Here is a 21,513-nt window from a genome sequence, read left to right as displayed (position 1 = left end):
GCGGCAACGCATCACGGTTTCTCTCACAGTGGTTTTCACAGAAATTTCGCAGAGGTTTCCTCTGTGGAATTTCTGCTTCACTTATACCTATGGAGAAACTGCCATCGTTTCTGATAATTGACATGCTCTGATTTATAAAACTGCGTCGGTTTGCAGTGTCCACTGTGGCTAAACCATTTAGGGCAGGAAAGATGAGTTCAATTAAATAAAACAAAAAAACATTTACTCACCTTTCCTTGGCTCGACTGGAACATACATCAGTACTTAGTTTTCTTCCTGTTCCGCTCACCATGTTATTCAGAAACCTAGGCCACATGTGGGACAAGAACGTCATTGCGCTTTCACAATGAACAGTATTTACTCTTGAAGTGTTAAATGAACAATATATGTCATTTTAGCTTCCATGATCTATACTGTGTTTTCTTACATTAGTAAATATTTGAACTATGAAATAGTTTCTATGAATAGTATGTTTGCTCAGTTCTTTGGGCAAAATGTTCCTGTACAGCAGATAAGAATGGTTGCTTATATCCAAGAAAGAGAAGTAGAACAGTACAGCGGATCTGAGTTTGCTTCTGAATTTTTTTTTTGTTATTTTGTAAACTCATTACACCGCGTGGGTATGAATTCTTAGTGCAAATTATGTACAATATCAGGTGTCAAATTCAGGTGCAAGATATCAATCCAGCGTTAATATTGGTATTCTACTTGGATCTATAATCGGTGCCTGGAATGTTGTATTGATATTGGTATTGATAAAGAAGTAAATTGCTGAAGAACTGCTACCTGTCACCTGCCAATAGGGGGTGGCCCTACATAGTTTAATACTGTGAGAATTGGTTAAATACTGTCGAAGTGTAGGGACATGCTCCAAAGACAAGAAAAATGGTGTTACCCATTTCTCAATTTATTGATATATGTCCAGGAGGAATAACAGTGTCAATGCACAATGCACATTAAAGGGGTTGTACCAATAGGGTAGGATAGGGCATACCTTCATGACTCCCACTGATCCAAAGAATGAGGCTCTGGACTCCCATACTCATGGAGTATGCGTTTCAATAGCTAAGTACTGGACAATGATAAACACAATACATCATTACTTGGTAGACCACTTTAGGCTAAGACCCCACTTAGTGAAACGCAACAAAAAAAATTGCAAACGGAAACGCAGCAGAAACACATTGCGCTTTTTCTGCAGCGTTTTTTATTGCATTTTTGTAGAGTTTTCCATTGCAGACTCTCTGCCCCTATTATAGCTATATGGAATGTCAGCGTTTCCGTATAACTGACATACTGTGATTTTCAAATATATGAGTGTTTTTGAAAACACAGCATTTCTTTAGCGAATTTTTTTCTGCAATGTGTGGATGAGATTAGTCAGAATCCCATCCACTTTACCAGTATGTTATAACGCAGCATTTTTTGCTGCAGCAGTTTGCAACGTGAGGTTTCCACCTTCAGTCAAGTTACATCATTAGAAATAGATATATTTATTATAACAGGCATTGTAGCAGACCTGACAGGTTCTCTAGATACCAGAAGGAAACCAATTTCTAAATTCTGGAAATCTTATTGGTTAGTTATTGATAGAGACAAACGTTATGGTTGTGGAGTTTGCTTTGTTACTGGCTGAGAGGGGTCCTTGTAAGGTAATGAAAACAGATGATGTAGACCATTATATATGAAGAATTTGTGGGAAGAATCTATAACAATGACAAAAATAAATTAAAGGGGTTGGCCACTTTCAGACCAATATTGACAAACAAATGTACAATAGAAAGATATACAATTTTCCAAAATACTTTCTGTATCAATTCCTCGCGGTTTTCTAGATCTCTGCTTGCTGTCATTCATTCAGTTACTTCTAGTGGATAAAAGTCTGACCATGGTCATGTGATTTACGGTCCATGGTCATGTGATGAGCACACAGGTGCATAGATGATTACCAGGCAGATGTCTGATTACTGTGCTGTGACTGTAATGAACAGCACCTGTGTGCTCATCACATGACCATGGACCGTAAATCACATGACCGTGGACCGTAAATCACATGACCATGGACCGGAAATCACATGACCATGGACAGACTTTTATCCTCTAGAAGTAACAGAATGAATGACAGCAAGCAGAGATCTAGAAAACTGTGAGGAATTGATAGAGAAAGTATATTGGAAAATTGTATATCTTTTTATTGTACATTTGTTTGTCAATATTGGTCTGAAAGTGGCCAACCCCTTTAAGGCTAAGTTCATAATTTCGTTGGCTGCTCCTCTATAAAACATTGTGGATGAAAATGTCCTGCACGTATTTTGTCTAGCAAAATGACATACACTGGAATGGAAGACCAATGGACCCCATTACAGACAATTGGATCTTTTGGACTCTCTTAGTGTCCATAAAAAATGTATTGTTTCCATTGTTCGACAGTTATTGACAAATCAACTCAATAGAAAAAACACCATGTGAGGATCCTCAGGATTCCCAGGAATCAGAAAACTGATTATTCTACAAGTTCACTTATTTTTATAACAAAGTTAGATAAAGGGGCTCTATCAGCAAAATTATGCTGTATGAGCCCTACATCTTAGACTATAAGGGGGTCCACTGGGTGTTTCCATTTTTATACTGAAACTGGCGGAGAGAAAAGTCCTCTGTGCAGGACTTTTCTTTCTATTGCTTTTTGGTGGTTTCCAACAGAGACTCCGCTGCAGATGTGAACCTATTGTGCAAAAGTTAAAAAACTTACTTTCAGTGGCCCCGCTCTGCTTTGAATCTGCAGGATTTTTCAGAAGAAGTATTACTAAAAATGCTATTTACAAATGCAAAAATGGAGGCAACTGTGAAATGGATATGTATATGAGGAGGAAGTGCCAGGAATGCCGCCTGCGGAAATGTAAAGAGAAAGGCATGCTTGCAGAATGTAAGTAAATTAGTAAACTGCGTGTTATTTTCATCCTTTGTACTTATAGTCACCTCTGTGTGACATTGACATGTATGACATGTTTACAGTATATAGCTTACTATATGTGTCACTAGAGTAGTAATAGATAGATATTAGAAGGGTTATTAAAGGGACCAACAGAAAGTAAAAAAAACTAAAAAGTGAAAAAGAAGTACCAAACAAACTAAAACTAATTTATAAAAGCTACTCCCCACTTTTCAATCCCGCACCCCCACCAATCCAGCATAGATGACATGACCACTGCAGTCACATGCCATAGGTATTACTGTTATTGCTTGGTGAGCATTCATGTGCATGCATAATTGTTTCCATAACTCTCATAGTAATGAATGTGGTGGACAGCTCAAAGGTGCAAATCTCCAAAGTGGCATATCATAAGTTTTTAAAGTAAGAATACCCCTTTAAGCTTTTTCCAGAGAACTCCTTTTAGTTATAAACAGGAAAAATACAGAACGCCTTCTTATAGTATATAGCTGAATAATGTTCTGATCAACATCTTAGGTTTACTGACAGAGATACAATGCAAGTCAAAGAGGCTACGAAAAAATGTCAAACATCCGTCTGAAACCTTCTTTAGTGAAGAGAATGATGGAATTGAGATAAAGCAAGTGACATCCACCACAAAGATAACCCAGGTATGCTCTATCGCTCTATCTATCTATCTATCTATCTATCTATCTATCTATCTCCTATCTATCTCTCTATCCATCCATCCATCCATCCATCCATATATCATGAGACCATAGTACTTTAGTAGTAGTAGTTTAGTACTTACACAAAGCCAGAACAATAAGAAAGATGAGCTGTCTATTCAATGGATGAACAGCTAGAATTCCTTTACATAAGGTCAAAGACATTGCAGAAATATGGAAAAAAAAAAATTTTGTGAGTGGGGAAATTTAGTGTCAGTAACGGATTTTTACTATGAGTATTCCCATCTGCCACATTTATGGCATATCCAAGGGAAGTTTCCGGACCCCTGTCTCTCAGAAAGGAGACCAGATGTATTACCCCATGGCTGTATATTTACCTGCCCATCTCCAAACTGAAGACTGTGATCATAACATAATACTATCAGCTGGTGCGGGAATTTTCCATTTATCATATACTGTTCAGGTTTTACATAAATAAAAATATGAATTAAAAATACATTCTGCAGTGAATACAAGAGAAAGCTTTTCCTTTATACGTTTCTATTTTTGGATCCACAAATGACTTTGGATCAAAAACATGCACCCTGTTGTGTAGACTATAGGAACTATCATTCAATTTAGATTCTGACCAGCCCTGTTGTAAAGCCTGCTGGCCAACCCATTTGGTATTCAGGGGTATTTCCCTTCATGAAGAAATTCTATTTAATGTATATGTAATTAATATGTCATTTCTATTATTCACCAATATCCAGTTCATCCTAACTGGCTATTTGTTGATACGTCTTGTGCGTACAAAGAGTGCATATGTTTTGTGTAAGGAGTAGACACCGGCAGCTGAGGGCACTTATACAAGAATGATAACTAGAATCCCAAGTGCTACATTGTAGAAAGTTCAGGACTTGTCATAAAGCAATGACTATTTTGTTTGAAGGGTCTCTATGTGTAGCTTGTAGGATGGACTTTCGTAAACATTTCCCTTGGTGGGTCCAAGTTTTCCATATCCAAGACTGAGTTAATACATAATTCAATAACTACGTATGAACTTATGCACAAATAGATAATAAAATAGCATGATATAAGTACATACCAATCTCTTAATGAGAGTTTTACTGATAATGGTTCAAGCCTTCAATCCTTGAGCAAATATAAGGGTCAAACTTTCCATGTTCCCTTCAGAACTAATATTTGCCTTTTGTCTACTTTCCTTCCAACAAGTTAAAGTACATATATTATAATCTGTTTTACAGAATGCCGATTGATCATCACTATATGTTAATACATTGCCCATCCAGCATATTGAATGTTACCAATAAGTAAAGTTAAATAGATAATCCTCTGTGCTATGACCATACCTGAAACAAATCGTTCCTTAGATATGCCATAACCTAAAGTCAAGATAAATTCCATAGGATGTCTTCACAAGTGGGAGCTTGATGTCAGAAATTTTTGAGGCGAGATGACAAAAAAATCATTACTTTTGGCATTTTTTTCATCACATTCAACATGGAGGTTAACCAAAGGTTTAGTTATATTGTACGGTTTGTTATGGACATGGTGATACCAAATGTGTGCTGTTTTATACTGTGTTTGGTGTTTCAATATTATATATGAAAAAAGGGGCATTTTTTTGTTCCAATAGGGGACATGAACTAGTGATCTTATTTTTTTTATTTTTTTTTAAATGTAGATTGTGAGCCCCATATAGGGATCACAATGTACATTTTTTTTTCCTATCAGTATGTCCTTGTAGAATGGGAGGAAATCCATTCAAACACGGGTAGAACATACAAACTCCTTGCAGATGATATTCCTGGTGGGATTCGAACTCAGGACTCCAGTTCCACAAGGCTGCAGTGCTAACCACTGAGCCACCGTGTTGCCCCTGAACTAGTGATCTTATGATCACTGGTTTAGTACTATACACTCCAGGTCTTCTGTATTGGAGTTGGAGTCTTTATTAAGTAAGACTGACATACTTATTAGATCAGCACCAAAGTGCATATATTTCCATATATTTCCTTATTTCTTTATTGAGTTAATAAATACATTTTCTTACCACCTAGTTCATATTAAAACAGGTCAAAGCAGAACTCACACAAGACCAGATGCAACTGCTCCAGTATGTGATGGATGCTTATAACAAGCACAGACTGCCTCAAGACCTGGCTACAAAACTGATAGTAAGTCATGTCATGTAACTCTTGGCATAATCTTTTTCTATTGGTCTTCCCAAATGAATTAAGTATTTTAATCTTTACTGATTGCATACATGAGAATGTGTTATTATGACTATAGCAGGTTTATAGTTACACTGTTGTATGGAAAAATATTAAAATAAACTCGTATTTCTTCCACTATAATAGTCTTAGTTTCAACACAATTGGTCAAAGTTCTGCTTTGCTTTAGCCTTTTAGAAGGATGCCCTGATATGTCCTGCATGTCCGACTAAAAAAAAAGCATTTCCCGCAGACAGGCACAAGGTGCACACAAGTGAATGGGTTTTAAAACTGACCGCTGAGTTTCCATCCCCTGTCCAGTTATGCCGGTGGTGAAGACGGAAACCCGGCGGAATGCACAAACCGGAGTATAAGCGCAGATGTGAAAGGACCCTGAGTTGATAATATTGCAGAAGATATAATAATCTCTTTCCTTCAAAAATGAAATAATTCAGATAAGGCTAGTTTCACATCTGCGTTTTAATCGCCGTTTGGGGATTCCGTCTCCCGTTCCACTTGAAAAATATGGAGAGAAAAGTCCTGCATGAATTTTTCAGGCGGAAACCAGGCTAAACCCATTATATATAATGAAGAAAGAAGTACGTATCCACAACCCGGCTTCTAAAATTTAACTTTTAATCCATGGTTTTTTAAAAAAAATATAAGGTGAAAAAAGTAGGAAAAAACATACAAAGTGGAAAAGTATAGAAAGCTGGTAAAATACGCAACTCATACTTTGTATGTTTTTTCCTACTTTTTTCACCTTATATTTTTTTAAAAAAAACATGGATTAAAAGTTAAATTTTAGAAGCCGGGTTGTGGATACGTACTTCTTTCTTCATTATATGTTACCCAGCTCCGTTGAGTCCCGGAGCACGGATCGCACACCCCGAAGTCTTCCCAGGTGTATATGGTGAGTGGCAACTGATTTTTCTATTCTTTTAAACCCATTATAGTCCATGGGATCTGCTGGTTTCCACAAGTAACCGCTTTATAAATGGATTGGGATTATGTTTTTTGTGTCCCCAAGTAGACCCGAAGAATGGAAACGCAGGTGTGAGCCTAGCGTCATATGTAATCTATCCAGTTAGAAAACTGTCAAGAATCGCCATACTTACATATGGTTTACCTACAGGAAGCGTGATGAGAAGGCTGGGTAAAAACTTTTATGATGTTCAACCCTCTGATACATTTTCTGTAGTACATACAGATTTTCCAACATGCTACCTGCTGCCTTCCAGAGAAAGAGCAGATGCTTTTTCTGAGCTTCTGAGTTAGCAAACACAGACTTGAAGTATCAGATGCTGGTGACATGTCTGCTCAGCTTCGGCCAGGTTACCAGATTTCACAAATGTGCACAATGTCACCTGAACACCTGTCTCTTGTGCAAACCCAAGCCCAAGCCAGACAAAAAAATAGGCCTGACAGCACAGCAGGATTACAACAAGAGGTATCATGTTAATCCTCTAACGTGTCTTAGTCACTCATCTTTATAGATGTTTATATCAATGGGAAATCTCCATAGAAATGAATGACCTCATATTGTATTGGAACAAGGAAGCAACTATGTGCACACCTTGCTTTGTCTGAATAGATGTCAACAACTATATTAGTACGAATGTTTACCTATGAAATTGTAATATTAGCCCATACAATATACTGACAGTCAAAGGTTAGGTTTATAGTTTCCAAAAAGAAGATAGATATGGGTAATATATGACATTATATATATAGAGAGAGAGACAGACAGACAGACACCGATCTATATGACAATTATGATATTATGACTTTATGACACTGCACCCATTTCCATGAAGACCGGGCTCTATTGCTCATTAACCATTTCTATTAAAACATTGCTTTTAAATCATGTTATTTGTATCTTGTAAATTATCATAAAAATATCTGAGAGATTAAAACAACCAATAAAGAATGGGAATGATATAATAAAATGATAATCCAGTGCTCAGATTGTGGCGACAACTGTTATTTCGGTCCTTGAGGTCTCAGTGACTTTAATAATCCTGGCACAAGTATAAAATCTTATCTTATGCCTATATCTGATTTGGTTTTATTACCCATCATATTATTTTCATATAAACCATTGGATAGGCTCTACTTGTCCAGTCCATGGAGTGAATACGATGAACTACATCATGTATAGATCAGTATTTAAATCATGCTATAGCACATCGTACATTAATCCAGAGTTGGTAAATGGCTTGTACAGACATAGAATATTGTATTGTTTTCTCCCAAATACCGCTTCACATCTATCCGTAGCTTGTGTGTTGTATTGTAGATCAGTTACTTTTACTTCAAAGGAATACAGCTGCAATAACACGTAGAAGCCATGGACATGTAGGTTGCTGTTTTTGGAAGTGAGTGGCAACCCCATCATTGCTCCAGAGTGCTCATTTGAATATTGATAAAAACTACAATAAAACTTGACAACAAAGGCGCTGATTCAGGGGAAAACACCATTTGATTAAAGGGAATTGGTAATTTTCTTACCTGTCCAAGGTTACTGCAGATGGGGTTCTGGCCACGTTACAACCCCCAGGTCATGTGATCTGAAGCAGCGTTCAGCTCCCAGGGTCGCTCCACCCCCTTCTCCACCAATCCACAGGTATTTAAATGAATTATTCAGGAATTACAGTTTTCTGCAAAGAGGCTGGAGAAGGTAAAAAATAAAAACCACTCACCTGTCCCCACTGCTGTTGTGCCCCCCACTCCGGTCTAGCAGCGTTGCTGGTTTGTTGTGGCGGAAGTCTTCTCCTCACATGACCGCTAGTTTGGTTTCTCTACAGATTCATGTACTGCGTTGTAATTACACATATGTATATCTACGTGTGTTATGCATCGCCTTTAAATTCCACATGCTTTTTAAGATGTGTCGCAACATTTCATGAAGGTCACAAAGATAATGATCAAAGATAAGTCCATAAACTAGATGCATATCAGACATGGTGCACTTAGGGAAGGGACACAGTAAATGTGTCACTTAGGCATAAATGTTGGTCTGTGATAAGATCTGCAATCATAGTGAAATCTACAGATAACACGTCTTTAAAGGAATCCCATTTCAAGGTTTTCGAAGCTTTCAAAAAAAATCATTGCAACCAAACAGACATATTGGCAGATATTTCTCAGTTCAAGATGATATGGACTGTAATTCACTAAATAAATGTTTTCTTTTCTCATAGGAAAACCTTAGCACTGATGACAACTTTGTCTTCCTCACAACTATGGCTACAAGTCATGTCCAGATCTTGGTAGAGTTTACAAAAAAGATACCAGGTATTAACATGTAGAATTAACCTAAATTAATTCAGTATTATTGTATATAGTAGAATTTTGTTAGAGTGTCTGTCATTAGGAAAATCAGTATCAACCTAATGTCAGGACCCTGTAGGTCTGCTTCTTTACTTTCCAAAGATGCCTTTCTTATTCTGCATTGCGGCTCCATTTTTAAGAAAATCTGAATTTTATTCATGTGCAAATTAGCTGAAATGGGCTTTAGGGGTATTTCTTCTCCTGCTGAGACTTCGCTGTCTGCTCTAGATAACCACTCGCTAACTGCAGACAAATTGTGGCAAGGTGGGAGATGTCATTCAGACAATGAGGATGGAGCTAGACGGCAGTTGGACCCCAGATGACATTTGGAGTGACATCCGAGGGCATTGTGTTATGCATTTACATCTATGTGTCATCAGACCAGACTGGATTGGAAGCCCAATAGATGTGAATGCCCAATGGATGCACTTGGATAGCACTCAGATGTCACTGTGACTGTCAGCGGAGTGAATTCCACTACAAACTCATCCCCAAATTGGAAGCACACTTGGTTATATGCTTGGAGCCTTACGGATGATTATCTAGAGCACATAGTTAAGGCCCCTTTTCAACTAATCCGGATAAGAATAAAACACAGATTTTCATGAAAATGGAGCTGCAGCGCAGAATAAGAAAGTAATCTTTGGAAAGGGTAGAAGCAGCCCTACAAAGTTCTGTCATTAGTTTGATACCGATTTTCCTGCTGACAGGTTCCCTTTAAAGAAATTATGCATTTTTGATGATCATTTCTTTTTAAAGGGGACTCTGATGATAAGCATATCAGAGGGTGTCCCACTGACCCCACAGGCAGAGGACTTCACAAATGTACTCTTTGTAGATGCTCCATCTAATCTCAAGAAAATACAACTGCACTGTCCCCTTCTACTGAAAGAAGTATTTGCCATTCTCCTACTCTCCTCACTGAGTGAACTAGCTTGATAATATTTCCCGTGGACAGGCCACAAGCGGACACTGGCGGTCACATTTACAAACCCATTCAAGTGAATGGGTTTTAAAACTGACTGACGAGTTTCCGTCCCCTGCCCAGTTTCATAAACCGGACACAGGGCACAAGTGTGAATGCCCCCTTACCTGAATACAGTCCACTTACGACATCACAGAAACCCTAATAGGATATTTGGCAAGTGTTTGTCTAGATGAGACAACCCTATAAGTTTGGAAACATGCAGAGAAGAAACAGTGACTTATTAATGTCTCACTTTTTTAGGTTTTCAGACATTAGATCATGAAGATCAGATTGCTCTGCTGAAAGGCTCTGCAGTTGAAGCAATGTTTCTCCGCTCAGCTGAGCTTTTCAACAAGAAGCTCCTTGATGGACACACGGACATCCTTGAAGAGAAAATTCGAAATAGTGGTAAGTTTATCTTACAAACATCTCTGTTCATGGACAGTTCACAATGTTCTGCTCCAGTCGCCAGAGTTGTCCTTTAGTTTACATTGATACAGTGGATTGTTGCGATAATGAATCAGTAAAGCAATGGGTTCTGTTTTCCTGCCGTTTATCTGTAGATGATATTATTGTGTTTGTTGCTATTCCTGTTTATGAAACATACATTGTTTTATTTGCATAATAATATCCTGGGATTTGTGCTTCAGATCTTTTTACGATTTTGATGCTTTCATATATTTGCTAATTAACCTAATTATAATTTCAAGGATGATGAATGTAAATGAATTCAGTTTGGATAATTATTAATGTAGAAAGAAGCAGAATTATTTAACACTTTAGTTACATTTCTAGGAATCCATCCCTAGAAAATGACCTATTGCCTGTTCATATATCCTTTTTTTGAGGAACCATTTTTCATGGCCATCAAAAAAACCTGACATGCTCTAGCTTTGTCCTTTTCAATGATTATAGACATAGTCATGTGAATATATTCAGACATTCATGGGCTATAAAATGGCCAAGTGATGGAGTAGCGTCATTGACACAGAGCACAGAATCTTATGGCACCTCACTATCCTCTGTAAATCAATAATTGGGGATGATGGGGACTTGCATACATATTAGTAAGCTTATCCAATGCAAGAATGTACTGATAATGTTTTTTAGTTCCCTGAATAATCCATTTATCAGCGTGTATTGGTTATTTTCTACTAATGCCTACTCAATGTAACATTGGTAGAGATGGCTTGTTGCTAGTGCTATGTGCACTGGAGGCAGGGTCAGTAGTCATCTTATCATCTTATGACATCAATGAAACATAATGCCTCTATGACAGGCATGCTCACAACACAAAAGCAGCTTATATTGTGACTTTCCTAATGTCCAGGCATAGTAGCTGCAGCAGCCCAGATAAGTAACTCCACCTACCCAGACAAGAGAGCTGACTCCATCATCATGTTAAAGAGGACCTTACATGTCCTCGGGCACATGCGGTTTTGTATACCGCTAGAAAGCCAACAGTATGCTGAATTCAACTTTCCCGTTATATGCCCCTGGTGAAGAGCTATTGGTGCCGTTACCGTAGCACTTCAGTCTCAGAAGAGCGTTTGTGAGGAACGCCCCTCCTGACAGTAGAGTCCATAGCACCGTACTGTCAGAGGGGGCGTTCCTTACCGCTCAGCCATGACGCTGAGCAGTCAGGAATGCTCCTCCCAGTACTGTTCTATGGACGAGTAATGTGAGGAGACGGGGGAAGGGGGGAGGAGTGCATTCCTCACCACTCAGTGTCATGGCTGGGCGGTAAGGAAACCCCCTCTGACAGTACAGGGCTATGGACTCTACTGTCAGGAGGGGCGTTCCTCACAGACTAGCAGAAAAACTGTTCTGACACTGAAGAGCTACAGGAATGGCACCGATAGCTCTTCACCAGGGGCACATAACGGGAAAGACGATAATGCACTTCATTCAGCGCACTGTCTGCTTTCTAGTGGTATATAAAACCGCAGGTGCCCAAAGACATGAAAGGTTTTCTTTAAGTGTCTGCTTGGTGACAATGTTGTGTCTTTCCGCAGCAAAATCAGCTGTTTGTGAAGAGTTCTGGGACAGGGATGAGACAACCCCCTTAAGTTTCATAAAAGTGATTTGCAAATTACTTTTTAATAGAAAGCTAAGAAAAGTCCTCATTGTCTTCACTATACAGATGTTCGATTCCCTATAGCTAATGCAGTTTTAGACAAAGCAGCTCTGGGGATTAATTAAAGCAGCTGAAATGGGATATGATGGTGTGAATACATTGTTCATCCTGCCATGGAAATATTGATCATTCTGTCATACTGTATTTTACCTACTTGTTCTAGAACTTACAAGAAAATAAAGTGTTAGCGCAAACTCCAACAGCATCATTTGACTATAGGAAAGTAGACCTGTGGTCAGGTCTATATAGTTCAATTGAGTCACAAGCAGGCCAGGAAATAAACCAAACATAGCTGTCTAACTGGGTTCTGAGTCTTCGGTAAACCTACATTATAGCAGTCAGTGGAGTAAATTGCAATTCCATATTCTACTCCTATCACAATAAAGCCTGTGGACCTTTCTACAGACTACTGGCTTCTGAAGCTAGCTCCATAGTCTCTATGGACACAATATAGGTTGCTATAAATGTTAGTATGTTAGTCTATATTCTGCTGACAGACTGACCTGGTGATTATTGGTCGCTTGCATTTCTCTCTTACCTACAGCACAAGTTACACATTAACTGCATTGGCGTCTGCATGACACTGATGCAGTTGAAGTGCATAGTAGAGGAGGAGGCTTCTCACTTTCTTTTCTGCAAATAAGGCCTGTGGTCTACGAGCTACCCTAAGACATCTGTGTCATGCCGCAGATGTCAGCGCGATAGGTACAGACTTCTCCAGAGAGCAGCGGCTTTGGTAGCGGTGGAGGCAGGTGAGTATCATGTTTTGTTTTGTTTTTTCATTTTTACACACTTTGGGGCATTTGTATAGTGGGTGGGATAATACATATAAGAAGGAAATGGGGGCTTTATATTTAAGAAAGGACCTTTGAGTATTAAAGGGCCTTAATAAAAGGGAGTATAATTTATAAAGAAGGTCAGAGGGGCAGTATGAATATAAGGGGGCACTGGGACAGCGTTAAACAGGTGTTCCAGGAAATATTTAAATTTACAGATAAGCTTTAATATTCTTTAGATAACCCCCTTAAAGTATACATTGCAGAGGAGGACAGGGATGGTGAAACATCAAACAAAAAAATTATGCTCAAATGTCCCGAGCACTCCGACGTCCACTGCCTGTGTCAAGCAACGTGCGGTGCCTTCCCCACCGTAAACCCCTGTATGTGATCTCCGTGATGGCTGGGAAGGACTTGCTGATGTCACTCATATACAGCACTGGGTCTTTTCCTGCCACCACTGAAGCTACTGATTGGCCTCAGCAGTCACATGTGGCACAGGCCTTACAGCGGGAAAGGCAAGGAATACTTCAAACGGGCAACAGCAGCGGACACCAGAGCACAGGGAACAGGCGAGTATGATATATATTTTTTTTTTCACTTACCCCAGCCACCTCTGTGGTTTGTCCAATTATTTATGGGAGTAATATTTATATAAGATGGAATCAGGGGCATAAGTTACACAAGGAGATGTATGAGGGTATAACTAATAATTGGTCAAAATTAAAGGGTTGTTTTTTATATGAGGTTGTGGAAGGTGAGAAGAAAAAAAAAAAAACATACCTACCTTTCCCGGGTGCTCTGGTGTCTCCCAGGGCAGTCTGGTCCTACTGCTCCAGTGGTTTCTTCTGGTGGAAGTCTCTGCGACACTGTGATGTCCTGTTTCCCTTTCCATAAGCAGCTGATTGATGTCAGCAGTCATGTGCGGCAGGGACTTCTGCCAGAAGAAAACACCAGAGCAGCAGGACACTGGAGCATCGGGGACAGGTGAGTATGATTTTTTTTTTTATTAACCAAAAAATCCCAGACAACCCCTTTAATTTTAGGAGGCACTCATTAATTAATGATTTAAGGGGGTACACATTATTCATTGAGGTCCACTATTATTTAAAGGGGGCACACGGGGGTATTATTCATTTCCAGGGCATTTTTATATTACATATTTTATAATTGGAGGAAGCAGCAGGACAGGGCCTTTGTGTACAGTAGGTGAGGACAATATGGGTCAGGTGCCTAGAAAACCAAGGAACCAAAGATGTCTGTGCTGCAAACTTCACAGAGACAAGTCACATCTGGAAGAAGTCATGGCAGTCCAGATGGGACAGACGAGAAATGTGACGTCACCTATAAGTCACTACATTGTTCTTGTATTTTATTTACCTAAACGGTCATTGTATAGTAATTATATGAGTATACTTGTGTTGGAGGCCCACTTGTTCGCCCCACCTGTGCTGAGCCCCTAGCTATGCCTTTGATAATTATCGTCAGAAAAGTCTTACTTGTGAAGGTAGCATAGTTATACTATCTATTATGAAATCCCCACCACTCTGGGAAACAATGATAACATCACTATAAAGAATAAAAATAAAAACGGTACATATAGTAAATTATACATTATATGCCAGGTTGAAGCCGATGTTAAGTTTTGAGACTTATCCACCCACTTGCCTGGCATTAATATAAGTCTTCTTATCCATTCCACTGTGTATATTATATCATACAAAGTACTAGAGTAGTAAGGTGACTGTGCATATAGTGCCACCTAGTGGAGCATCATGACATGACTCATTTGTGAAATACTAAGCAATTTAGATAGCAAAACAGTTTAACATATTGTGTTAGAAATAAAGTATGCATTTACACATGTACTGTAACATCTGAGATCCTAAGGATTCCGTATACCACTGTTTCCCAGCCTCTTCAGGCTCAAGTAACCCCTGTGATAAAACCCCTACCAAATACACTCAGTGGCCAAAAGTCACGGGAAGGCGTGTGCCAGTGCTGGTTGTGTCAGATATGACGCTCAAACAGTGTGATGCAATGCAGTTATGGCGCTCATGTCGCCAGGATATCTGAGCAGTCTGATGCAGACAGGTCTTGTGAACATGGCAGCACGTCGTGAGTTAAGTGACTTTGAACTTGGGATGATAATTGGTGCAAGACGCATGGGGCATAGCATTTTGGAGATTACCCGGGAATTTGGGTTTCCAAGGTGAACAGCGTCTCAGGTGGACCTGCAATATCGCAGAGACAACGTTGGCGGTCGCAAAAAACTAGCACACCGGTCGACAACAAGTGTGCGATGAACGGACATCACATCACCTCCGCAAAGTCGTATGAGGCTCTCAAATGGTATACAGTGGGTCAAATTGCTACCGATTTGAATGTGGGGCACCAGGACCCCATTTCCACCACGACTGTACGCTGAGAACTGCACTGCATAGGCTTCAATAATTGCCCGACTCGTGTCCCTTTGCTGATGCCTCAACACAAAGCTCGAAGGCTGGCATGGGCCCGTGACCGTCATTGGACCATGAACAGTGGCGGCACGTGGCATGGTCTGATGAATCCCAGACTGAATGAATCTGATGGTTCCAGCTGTACAGAGCCGATAGGTGTGTGAGAGTGTGGCGTATGCCCCATGAAGCCATGGATCCTGCACGCCAACAGGGACGTGTCCAGGCGAGAGGTGGCTCCGTCATGGTCTGGGTCGTGTTCACATGGTTGCAATTGGGCCCCATTGTCCAGGTGCAGGGATCAATGACCAGTGCTTGATATGTGAAACTTATGGCAGACCATCTGCACCCCTTTCTGGTATTGGAGTTCCCTGATGGTGATGCTGTGTACCAACATGACAACGCAACATGTTATCGCTCGTTGGTGGCATGGGACTGGCTTAATGAACACACCAGTGATCTCACGAGCCTCGATTGGCCTGCCTGCTCGCCCAACCTCAATCCCATAAAGCATTTATGGGATGCTGTGGATACCAGTGCCCGCTCCATGGACCCAGCGCCAACTACACAGGACCAATTGTGGACTGCAGTGCAGACTGCATGGATCAATATCCCTCCAGAACTCTTACAACACCTCGCGGAGTCCATGCTTCGTCGTCTTGCTGCAGTTATGAGATCTTGCGGAGGGGCAACCTGCTATTAACGACGCATCTGGTACCTTCCCATGACTTTTGGCCACAGTGTATTTTTTACCAAAAACTATCTTGAGCATGTGGATAATATTGCATGAAGACATGCAGTCATCTTCCCAACCAAAGCGTCGTGGCCCCCTGGCAGGTTTACAAAGCACCCCTGTTGGGAATCGCTATATGGTATTCTATTGAATGTTAAATTCCACCATATCATACAGGTGTTTATGTAAAAATAAGTGATACAGCAGCACAGATTTGGGAACAGACATTTGTTCTGAAAATTTCCATATGTGACATGCATGATAACTATGATTATCATACAAGTGTATTTTATCGGAGACCCAAGACACTTTTGTAGGCTATGAATACAGGCATTTTGTATGCCTATAGTTAATATAAGTTTCCCTAGAGGCTTTAAATGTTGAAAAAACAGATGTTAAAAACTGATGCAGTGCAATTTTTATGCTTGATTTGCATCTGCAGACTTGAATTTATTGATGAATCTGTGAAAACAGACAAAAATGTGAATACAGTCTGCAAACGTACCCAAAGTGGTTTTTACTTGTAAAAATATTTCTATCATATTAGATAGTTCTATAATATTATTGAATAATATATAGTGGAAAATATAGTATATAAGTACAAGTATATCAGTAGAAAATACTGCACACTATATTAGCAATAGGCTGTATTATAAGCACAATATTACAGGAACTATTTTTTTGCTAAAAAAAAATATTGTTTAGCCCATGTTTAGTTTATGTTATTAGTCCAAACTAAGGCTACATTCACATGACTGTGAATGAACATCATATGGCAGCGTTAAATTCACTGTCAGTGAATGGGGGCTATTCTCATATATTTGAGTGTACGGAGGGATCCGTGACCTATATTTTAATATGCCAGCATAATATCAGGCAAGTGACTAGCCCCTATTTGCATGAATGAATTTTAATGCAGCCGTGTGATGGCTGGTAAGAATATGGTCATCACGCTGCCGGGTATGACATCCACACGAATATAGGTTAATGCAAGAAATCCACAATATAGCTACACAGGCATAAAACTAAATTCCTGTATTCCTATGTATTCATACAAGACTGCGATTAGTGATCATTTTTAAAGAAAATAGCAATTTGTTGTAATTTTTCGATTTTTAATGTAACCGTTAAGTTATCATCAACATAGGAGAAAAGTAGTTGAATAAGCAATAGGTAAATAGTTTTTTTTTCGTGTCTGATTGGGATTTGCTCTTTTCTAGGAATATCCCCGGAATACATTATCCCAATGTTTAATTTTTATAAAAGTCTTGGAGAATTGAAAATGATTGAGGAAGAATATGCTCTTTTGGCAGCAATAGTTATTCTTACACCAGGTATGTTGTCTGCATATATAAAAAATATATTATATTGTTATTTTTAGTGTACAAATGTCAGCCACACATCAAGCCTGCTGATTATGCCATGACTGATGACACATTCAACCTATGTTAGGGAAAAAAAAATTGGACATTTTGGAATGGATATGATGAATTTTAACATGTCGATGCTTTGTTCTGAAAAGAGAGAAGCTGCCACTGGAAATGCTTGGAAGTAGTTTACTTCCCTCTCCTCATACAGAACACATGCACACTTTGTATGTTCCATTTTAGTAACTGAGATATATCAGCCATACTAGCAGGTGAAGTGAATAACATTGCTTATCTTGTCACAATGACACCTGTCAAGGGATATTAGGCAGTAAGCTTTCAGAAGCAAGAAAAAGCAGCAAACCTAAGGATTATAAATACACCCCTTCATGGCAAATATACTTCCTAGTGGCAGTGGTTTGTATGTAGTTGCATAGAAATATCCCTATCCCAACTCTATTTTCAACTATTGATATGTCTGGAAATCATACAAGTAAAACACTGTCATGTGAAAGATAGATTCTACTCTTCCATATGGCACCAAAAGAAAGTTTCTACGATTTATAATACCTGAGATATAGCCATTTGAAGTGACTCTCCCCTACCCTCATTTTCTCTTCACTTTACACAAACTTAACTGAACTTGAATTGTTTTGTGAAGAGGAATGATCCAAAATCCCTTCATCCAGGATCCAGGAACTGATTAAAAGCTACAGGAAGCGACTAGAGGCTGTTATCTTTGCAAAAGGAGGATCTACTAAATATTAATGTCACTTTTCTGTTGAGGTGCCTATACTTTTGCACCGGTCAAATTTTGGTTTAATGCATATTGCACATTTTCTGTTAGTACAATAAACCTCATTTCAATCCTGAAATATTACTGTGTACATCAGTTATTAGATATATCAAACCGAAATGGCTGCTGCAAATACCAAAATATTTAGAACTAAAAATGGTTAAGATTAATAGGGGTGTCCAAACTTTTTCATAGGACTGTACCATGATGACGACAGGTTGGACAGAATTTTTCATGCGATAGGTTCCCTTTAGGTGTCCATTAGGGTTCCTGTATTTTTGACTTCGAGAACAGTGCTGAAGACATTTGTTTATTCTCTCACTCACAAACACTCAAATGAAGGATGAATGATACACTGTACCACGTTTATAACATTTCAGCTGGCTGTTTGGTGACATTTACGAGTTTGTTTTTTTTCACCATTCATTGCAGATCGACAATACATCAAAGACAAAGAGTCTGTTGAAAAACTTCAAGAGAACTTCCTGCATATTCTAGAAATACTGTGCAAGCAACATCACCCTAACAACCCTCAACAGTTTGCTCGACTTTTGGGGAGACTTACTGAGTTACGGACATTTAGCCACCACCATACAGATATGGTAATGTCATGGAGAGTCAGAGATCACAAGTTTACACCCCTCCTGTGTGAAATCTGGGATGTTCAATAATGGAGACCGTTCTATCCAAAAACTGCAATGTCACCTGGATTTTTTTACGCCATGTGTCACCTATAAACTAGACTTGATCATCATTCTAATAGGATATAAATATATTTAAGTACATAAGAATAATTACCATTTAGTTTGTATGTATTTGTAAATAGAATGTTTTTGTCTTTCTACAATGTTTTTTTTTTCTGCTAAAGCAATATTTGAAATGATGAAATAGAATATTAGGATTAGAGATAAGCGAGTAGTGAAATATTCGAGATTCGTTTCGAGTAGAGCCTCAATCCCGCTCATCTCTAATAAGGATATATTCACCTCAGTGATATAATTTACATTATGAATAATTATACTTGTACAAGTTATGAGACCTGCCTACACGGACTATTCCAGCAGTATACAAGCAGTTGATGTCCATAAACTTGGGTTGTACTTCACTTTGGTATCGGGATTTCTCTATGAGAGCAAAAATGTATATCCGGTACAACTTATTATGTTCTATGCATTATGTTACATCATGGCTGCCACACATATACACCAATGTTTTGCAGAGACCCTTTTGTAAAACTGTTGAGGAAGGAACAAAAATGTAATAAACTTGCTTCACACCATATTTTCAATGTTATATTGAATTATATTCAACTAGCATCTGCCCACGAATTTGTCTGCGGGTCTGTGGTAGCGCTGATCTGGTAATATATAGGCATGCACCATTGGCTTGGACCTGCCGTGCGCCGCTACGTCCACCCCTGCGTGCCCCCACCACATATGCTCCTCGCCTGGCCCCACGGCCTCTCTATCTACCGACTGCCCTCATGCTGCTTCCTGCCCCGGCGCCCTCTCTGTTCCCCATGGCCCTGGCTCCCCCCCTTTGGCAAGCCGTGCGTCCCTATTCCATCCGTGGGCACCGTGGCGCCCCTGTCCCCTCCCAGATCTACCTCCCCAGCCCTCCCTTCCCTTGTCCCCCCACTGGACCGGCAACCCCCCCACCCCTCTCCCTTCTCAAAGTCCCCTAACTCACCTGCCGTCACATCACCTCTCCCGTGGCCAAATGACACGGCGGACTGACGACAGCTTGTGACTTGACACTGTGTGGGACCGCAAACATAGGCGACATCCCCGACTGACATGCAGACTCCATAGGCTGCAGCCGCTGCGGGACAGCAGGCTGAACCGGAGTTCCAGAGAGAGGTGCAGGCGACCCCCTGTCCGGCCACGGCAGAGCACTGCGGTCCCGTGGTGAGCCCACACAGGCAGGGCAGCCGATGCACTTCTTGCTGCCCCAGAGTACAGCCACTTGTTCCGGACGCTCCGGACCTCTCAGAGACGCCATGTTCTTCTGCATGCTGGCCGGCCGAATGTTCCGCCCACAGAGAAGCGGCAGCCAACCTGGTGAGCGGCTGAAAGGGCTGGCATGATGTCATTCCAGGTCCTACAGTGTCCCAGGTCCTGCAGCGAATTCCAAAGTGAAAATCACCGGTCACGGGAATGAATTCCGGTGGTGTACGGGAATCTTTCAATCTGGGACCCAAGGTATGTATGTGCGCAATTTCAGCCAAATCCGTTTTCCTGTTTAGGTGTCATTGAGGAACAAGCATCCAAACACACAAACTTTCACATTTATAATATTAGTAGGATGATCAATATAAAGGGGTTGCCCTGTTGGAATGGCACCTTTTTATTCGTCATATTAGGGCTCATGGATATGGTAGAGGGAAGTTTCCTGCTCGAGAATCCATCTATAGGCCAAATCACAGACTTGAAAAGACTATGTATGTATGTTATGTGTGGCTATCCACAAAATGTGTGACAGATTTAGTAACAATTTCTAAGTTATAGAAAACTAATATAAAAATGGTTGGATACAGAAAATGGCATAAAATAACCAAAAAAGCCATACTCAGCTGTTTGATCCTCTACCATTGATACCGATATGCTCAAGTGACCACTGTAGCCAATCACAACCCTCAGTAGTATATGGGCACATTATCACAGCAGCCAAGTAAACAAAAGCTGGTAGGGTGGAGCATTGGGGGATCGAGTGCTCCCGATTCACAGGGTATGTGATATGTTCCTGATTGCAGATGCCACTCAAGTGAATGGGCTGAGCTCCTGTAGAGGATGCCAGCTTGTGCCCATTCTCCATCTTACATTCCTTTTTCGGGCGCTGCCTAGAGCTCATCCGTTGCAGAAAACTGTTATCTATAATGGTATGAAACTTCTTCTGTGACTTATCCAATAGCTATGTGCCAAAACATATAGACAACTTCATACCCAGGCTTGTAATGTTAATTATGCTAATCACACTTTATCTTTGTTTATGCAATGTATAACCACACCTACAATGTATAAAAACCTCACCATCTACCATTAAAGACCAGCATCCATTTAATATATATTTACATATATATATATTTACATAATTGCACCTTGTTATTGTGTG

General features: G+C 39.9%; 1 protein-coding gene across 1 annotated transcript in view; it reads left to right on the top strand.

Moving 5' to 3' along the window:
* NR1H4 (nuclear receptor subfamily 1 group H member 4) overlaps positions 1–19,074 on the top strand; it is a 29,833-nt gene extending 10,759 nt beyond the window's left edge. Inside the window, exons 3-9 of the mRNA XM_075274622.1 lie at positions 2,783–2,923; positions 3,467–3,600; positions 5,697–5,798; positions 9,041–9,134; positions 10,399–10,545; positions 17,460–17,573; positions 18,835–19,074. Coding sequence (XP_075130723.1) covers positions 2,783–2,923; positions 3,467–3,600; positions 5,697–5,798; positions 9,041–9,134; positions 10,399–10,545; positions 17,460–17,573; positions 18,835–19,073 — 971 coding nt within the window. The 3' untranslated portion in view covers position 19,074. The remainder of the gene's footprint in view (positions 1–2,782; positions 2,924–3,466; positions 3,601–5,696; positions 5,799–9,040; positions 9,135–10,398; positions 10,546–17,459; positions 17,574–18,834) is intronic.
* Positions 19,075–21,513: the final 2,439 nt, after the last annotated feature.

The sequence above is a fragment of the Leptodactylus fuscus genome, chromosome 5 (assembly GCF_031893055.1).
Source record: "Leptodactylus fuscus isolate aLepFus1 chromosome 5, aLepFus1.hap2, whole genome shotgun sequence".
NCBI classification, from domain to species: Eukaryota; Metazoa; Chordata; class Amphibia; order Anura; family Leptodactylidae; genus Leptodactylus; species Leptodactylus fuscus.
The sequence above is the reverse complement of the archived record's forward strand: the minus strand, read 5'-3'. Positions and strand labels throughout refer to the sequence as shown.